This window comes from Sceloporus occidentalis, unplaced genomic scaffold (genome assembly GCF_023333645.1).
Source record: "Sceloporus occidentalis isolate IW3139 unplaced genomic scaffold, rSceOcc1.0.p SCAF_75, whole genome shotgun sequence".
Lineage (NCBI taxonomy): Eukaryota > Metazoa > Chordata > Lepidosauria > Squamata > Phrynosomatidae > Sceloporus > Sceloporus occidentalis.
The window spans coordinates 3,175,944-3,182,500 of NW_028317055.1; the positions used below are offsets into that span (position 1 = coordinate 3,175,944).

At 35.3% G+C, this 6,557-nt stretch overlaps 1 protein-coding gene across 1 annotated transcript in view; it reads right to left on the reverse strand.

The window, feature by feature from the left end:
- Positions 1–1,126: 1,126 nt before the first annotated feature.
- The window catches only part of LOC149285895 (slit homolog 3 protein-like), a 300,871-nt gene continuing 295,440 nt past the window's right edge, over positions 1,127–6,557 (reverse strand). The window contains exons 33-36 of the mRNA XM_089494777.1: positions 2,721–2,875; positions 2,185–2,470; positions 1,516–1,724; positions 1,127–1,365 (exon numbers count right to left, since the gene is read on the reverse strand). Of these exons, the coding sequence (XP_089350903.1) occupies positions 1,127–1,365; positions 1,516–1,724; positions 2,185–2,470; positions 2,721–2,875 (889 nt within the window). The remainder of the gene's footprint in view (positions 1,366–1,515; positions 1,725–2,184; positions 2,471–2,720; positions 2,876–6,557) is intronic.

Here is a 6,557-nt window from a genome sequence, read left to right on the forward strand (position 1 = left end):
TTTGGAAATTTGTGATCCTAATCCAGGATTCTGGAAACGGAACTATGAAAACTAACAAATTTTGAACAGTGCGATTATATTTGAGGCTTTTTTAAGGTAAGCAAAACTATTTCACAATAAAACATAATTACTTTTTGATGACCAATGGCGGTATAGCAGAGTGCAAGTAATCTAATACATATTGTATTCAAAAGACAAATTTCTTACATGTGCTCATGATTACAGCATTATGTTATTGTAAAAAAAAAACATTTATTTGTTAAAAGCAGCATATAAACTAAAACTGAACTTCCAAAAAAACTTTAAATTACTTTATGTGCCCAAACACGTTATGTTTTACTTTCCATGACAATAAAGTACTCCTTATGCAATATATGTCATCTGAATATGGAATACTTTTTTTCTTTGAACCACAAAAATTCAGAAATTCTGTTTCTCGATTAAATAAGAATTGAAATTGTCATGGTTCTTAGCATTTATTTTTACTAAAATAGTAGTAAAATTAGACATTTCAGTTCACTTTACAGTTATAAACCACATTAAATTTAATTGATAATGTCCAAGTATTTCAGTTTAATTTCATCATCAAAATACTCACAATGACAGTACAAACTAGACACACCGGCATAAATAACTGCTTTTCTTTGTTACTAAACATCTAAAGGTTCTCCTACATCCTTGTTACAAATCTCTCTCTGTAACAAACACATTCACAGTTAAGAAAATATTTCTTGAGAAAAATATTCAGGGGCATGAGCAGTAATACTTGTAGTACAACCAACGCTTTCAAACTTGAGGCACATCCTTAAAAATCAATTATATAAACTTACCCAATATTTCTTTGTTAGGCTATGAATTATTTATTATTTTTTGGTAGTATGTAAAAAAAAAAATAACAGTAGAAATAATTTCCTATATGATACATATATCCAAGTGGTGTGATATTTTATATAATAAAGAATGAAAATAGTCACTTTCAATAATAAAAATAAGTTCTATTTTTTGTTTATTTTACAATATACTTAATATTCTTCTCTTCAGGCTTCACTCTGAAAGTATACAGTTCTCTTACTAATTGCAGCATTGCAATTGCCTTTTTTTATTATTTTCCTTATGAAAGATGATTTTACAAACACTGTGAACAGCCACATTCAACGTATCTCTCCAGTTCTTCGTAGAGTATGGATCCGTCCATGCACTGAAACATATATTTCCGTCGCTTGCTTCGTAGTGGAGTGCAACAATGCCCGTTACTGCAGCTGCCACTGCATTCCACGCGTGGCACCTTAGCAGTGGTGCTGCAGGATGTGTAGCCATGTTGCTTGTGTACAACCTCCCGGATAATCTCACCTTTGCAAACATTTTCTGTAAATTAGAAAATACTTTTTAGGAAACCCAATAAGACAAAAAATCCTTATCTTATGGTTGGATGTTACAGGTTATATGCGCGGTTACTTCTATTTATATAAAAGTATATAAATATAAATTCTCCCTGGCTGTTTAATACTGACTCACCTGTGTCGCAGTGCTCTCCAGTAAAGTGAGGGTTGCATTCGCAGTATGGATCGCCCCTCTCAGATATTTTGCACTGACCATGGTGACATTTAAAATTTCTGCATGAGCTGGAAGATTCGTTCTTCTTATCGCAGTACATGCCTGTGTAGCCTTCACTGCATTTACATGTGTAAGCATTATCATCAGCAATACAATCCCCGTTTACACACCTAAAAAAAAGTATAAGTGTAAATAATATGCAAAAAGCAACACATACAATAAGATTTAATGTTAAATCTCAGACTTGTGATAAGTGTGCATTAGCGCTGTTTATAGTGTCGGTATGATTTATTTGTCCTTTAGTTCATGTAATTCTTGTTGCCTTATCTACAGCCCACTAGTAAACACAGCTGCAGAGTATGTATGTTTTTATATTGGGATACTTAACCCCTTAAGAATAACAGGTTGTCCTTAAACCCATTAATGACAACGCGTCGCAAAAGGGTTAACATTCTTAAGGTCCTATTGTAGAAGAATAATTAGCTACTCTGTTATCTTGTAGTAAAAGACTTGTAGTGTAAAAAGCATTCCCATACTTTATGTTTAATGGTCTATGTATCAAGTAGCCACAGACAAGTGGAAATGCTGAGCACATAGCTACTAATTTTGGTTTGTTCTCCATAAACTTACTTATGGTTTATGCAGGCATCTCCAACTTCTTGATCACACAAAGGTCCAGTCCACCCAGCATGGCACTCACAGATGACATTGGATTTTTCCATTGACTGACACGACCCATGCTGGCAAATATTGCATGATTTGCAACCAGGGAAAACACCTATTGAAACTGGGGGCAGCTCCATGAAGTCTTGCAGTTCGTTATTAATTCGGACATCATGTATACATCCATTGAAACCAATAGGAATGCGATCTGCCCTCTGACGCATGGAAGATACACCAGATGTTGGAGGTATTCCTGTTACGACATAAGGGATTATCAACTCCATTGTCTATATTCCATTAATAAAGCCAAAATAGCATGCTTTTTTAGCAGATAATGTCAGTTTCATTTCCATTATACTCATATTTAAGATGTTTAATAAAGTCTTGATATAACTATACAAATGTGAAAAAACATGACTGTATATATATATATATATATATATATATATATATACACACACACACACACTGAATTGTGGCTTAAGCTCTGCTTATTAATTTACCTCCAAGATAAAGAGGTGTGTTCTGGTTTAGCGAGGGCTGTTTCTGAAGTTTCCCAAGGCTTTTTGGAACCCCTTTGTCCACAACTAAACTTAAGCTTTGATTCAACATCACCAGCTCGACAGTATGGAAAAGGCCATCGTTGATGGTTTCGACACTGTAAAGTAAACAGAGCAGATAAAAAATAGATGAAATACTGTTATATAGATTCTTTATTAGAAAATTCCAGCACTATAATAGTGGAAAATAATTTCCCAAAATCTATAATCATTAAACACCATAACTGAATAAATTAAGTGTTGACATCTTTGGACATGTAGATATGTGGCTAGGAGCATCATTTATGTAAATATATTTACTAGAATACATCATTATGTTTAAACCTTGGATCTTTGTAAGTTCATAAGTTGTGCCATTGTTGATAGTTTCAAAAACAAGCACAGTAGCCATGAAGACAGAATTTCACCCAGACATTTGGAGACAGTGGCTTGGCACAGCAGGAACATGAAAACCCACAAGCTGTTCATAATGCATTTCTCTTGGGTCTGTTCTCTCCAGACTCCAGGGCTTTTAAACCACCAAAATGCACATTGATGGATTAAGTTAATAAAAAGCCACATATTATGATACAGGATTAACTAAGCAACGGAAAGAGAAAAATGGAAAGTGACAAGCTGGTGAACTCTGCGCAGATAAACATCTATCAAAACTACAATTACATCAAATTAAATCAACAACTACAGACCAAATCCAATGGCATCTGCTTTTCCAGATTTTTCTAAATAATTATCTTATGTCAATTTAAAATCATGTTTAATTGTGTTACGCTGTGATAAACATACAGAAACAGAGTATTTAAAAAAAGGTCTCAACTAGTCTGCACATTGTCCTTATGCAAAGGACTATTTTGGAAGGTATTGCTTTTGCTACCTCAGCTTTAACAAATATAACCAGAATAAGACCAGAATGCTGCTGCAGGCATATCCAGAGCCCACTGCTTACATCCAACAACATTGGGACTTAACGTTTCACGGTTGAAAAAGCTACGAAAATGGTGATTAACGGTCACCCATACCTGTTTACTGAAATCAGAGATTTTGTCTATAGAATTATAGCAACGGTGCTGCACCCCCTTCGAAGCAAAATTAAGTTTTAAAAGCGCAAGCCAGTGAACAAGTACACATTTCATTTAAAGAGTAAAACTCAGGCACGAAATAACAGAAGTTTTTATTGAACCAGTTTGTGGCACCGAAGAGCAGTAGTGGCATGCATCCACTAGGTGGCAGTGTTGTCATTTTGACGACATTGAAGACAATGTAATGCTTTGCTTCGTTATTATTCCTGTACATTCCATTTGCAGTTTTATTAGTAAAATGACCCCTTCATATTGCAGTATAAATAGAAAGCAAAATAAGGAATACTGTGTTTATGTAAATTCATTTTCAGTGAACTAAAATTGATTTTGATTTGCTCTTTTATTTACTTATCCCAAAGTGGCTGTATAAGGTTTCACATCTAAAAAACTGCAGCACGATCACTCGTACTACATGTATATTTAAAGTAAATAGCCATAGTAGCAATTATAATTTCTTGGATAAGGATTAAAAATGAAGCGTGACTATACAATCAATATATCTATATCCCGGAAAAGTTAAATACACCTTCTTTTTTGCATAACTCATATCACATAATGTAAGCTAACTGGTCATCCTGTATAATCATAATCAACCAAATATGTGATTATTATATTATGTATCATGTGTTTGAAGTTGTAGTGTTCGGTCCCTGGAATGATCTACTCATAGGCGTTATGCCTTGTACCAACTCAAAAGTGTGCTTTACAAGAAGCAAACAACGCCTGGGCCGGTGCCAATGTACCGGCACTACCTTGCGAATGTCTCTTCTCTCAAGCAGTGGAAAATGGTACTCTCCATCAATGCCCTGTCCATTTCTTTTCCCTTGCCCAATGCAACTTAACATGGATCCATACAAACCACTTCTTTTTTTGACTACATTGAAGTCAGTGGCATGGGCGGCCAGCCTGCAGACAGCTGTTTTCATTCTCCTAAGTATTATTAGTGTCAGGCAGTTTGTTGGCCTTGCTCTGTGAAACTGGTTATAGATACATAAACACACAAATTATGGTGAAAATCAAACTAACAAAACGTGCCTTTAGTTTGTTTATTTTGCAATTTGAACGAGAATACATTTTACTTACTATATGATAATACAATGAGAAAAATAAAAACATGGTTACATTTAATTGAAATTAGATTAATGTTATACTTTATACTTTTTTTGATGGTACCTGAATTGCAGTAGCATTGCATCCTATTTATGTTAAATTAACTTAAGTTGAGAATATACCACAAACCTCTCTAAAGAACCTCCTACATGAAAATGAAATATTTTGTCCATGTCCTTACTCCCTGTCTTCTCTTACTGACCCTGAGTTACTGCATGTAAAACTAGTTATAATACGTGAATCCGGCTAAGTCTAATTTACATCATACCAAAGAACTAGAAGGTTTAAAACAAACACAGATATGCCAATAACTCTAATGGGCACTACTGTCTACTGGGAAAAGTATTACTATAACTACATAAATGTTGTGACACATACACAATTGCTACCTGCATTACAATGAATACATTGGCAAGATTTTTGTGGTTCAGCTGCTGTTATATTACATTCTCATGAGGGGCACCTATACGTTAACTGAACATAGGAGGTTCAACAGCAGGGATTGGCCACCTGTGGCCCAGATTATACATAATTACATTTTCCAGTTAAAATATATATGTGGAGATTTTAAAATATTAAAACATAAATCCGGCTATAAAGCCATACTCTTTACCTTCATGCTCCATGTTATGCTTTCTCTGCCCTGCTCCATAAACTAATAAAAAATGAGTGACATTTTTGGAAAGGCTACAATATTACGCCAAAGTCTCAGCAGATCTTGCAGAGCAAAGGTAGCCAGCGAGTCATAAATCTTACAGTAATGAGGTGCCAGATCAAATGGAGACCTCCTTCTTGATCAATATGAAGGTCACAGGAATAATTAACACAGTAATGCTTAAGGAAGCAAATCCATAATGCTCCATGATGAGGAAACCAGCTGTTGTCACTACGTTATTGATTAGTCGACAGCTAAGGGCAAGGGAAATCCTCATTTGTGACTTCTAGTGAGGTCCACCCTCAATCAATGTTAATTAGATGTATGTAGAGGGCCACCATCAGTAGACCCCGAACACAGCAACATTAACTGAGGGAGATTTACATAAAACACATTTAAAAAACAGGAAAAACAACCTTGTACAACTGCTTAATTTTATCAGGCATCTAGAATCACATGAATTTAACCTTCCACTTACCAATGGTGCAAAAAAAAAAAAAGATAATTTTCATTATTATTTATCCTTTGTCTATTGATACCCCCATAAACATTTTAAGGACCAGGCAGAATGCACAACTGCCACCTGCCCAGAGCCAGCCTTGACAAATCGCCATCTATCTAAAAATATTTGGCAACCGTTTTGAATAACATATTAGTAATCCCTGGTTGGGGCCCCTGCAATCCCATTTTATTCCATCAGATACGCTACAAGAAACACTTTTTCCCCATCATTTTCTCATAGTGACTTGGGTTGTTTCCTGGAACTACACAACCCGCATTTAGTCCCAACCACTGCGAGAAAATGCTGAAATCCATTCTTATAGAAAAACTTCCTTGATTGACAGGAGTTGGAGTGGGGGGTGCACCTGAGCATGAGACATGTGGTGACTGCCTTGTTTTGGGTTATGATGATCTGCTAAGCACATCTAACTCATAGCC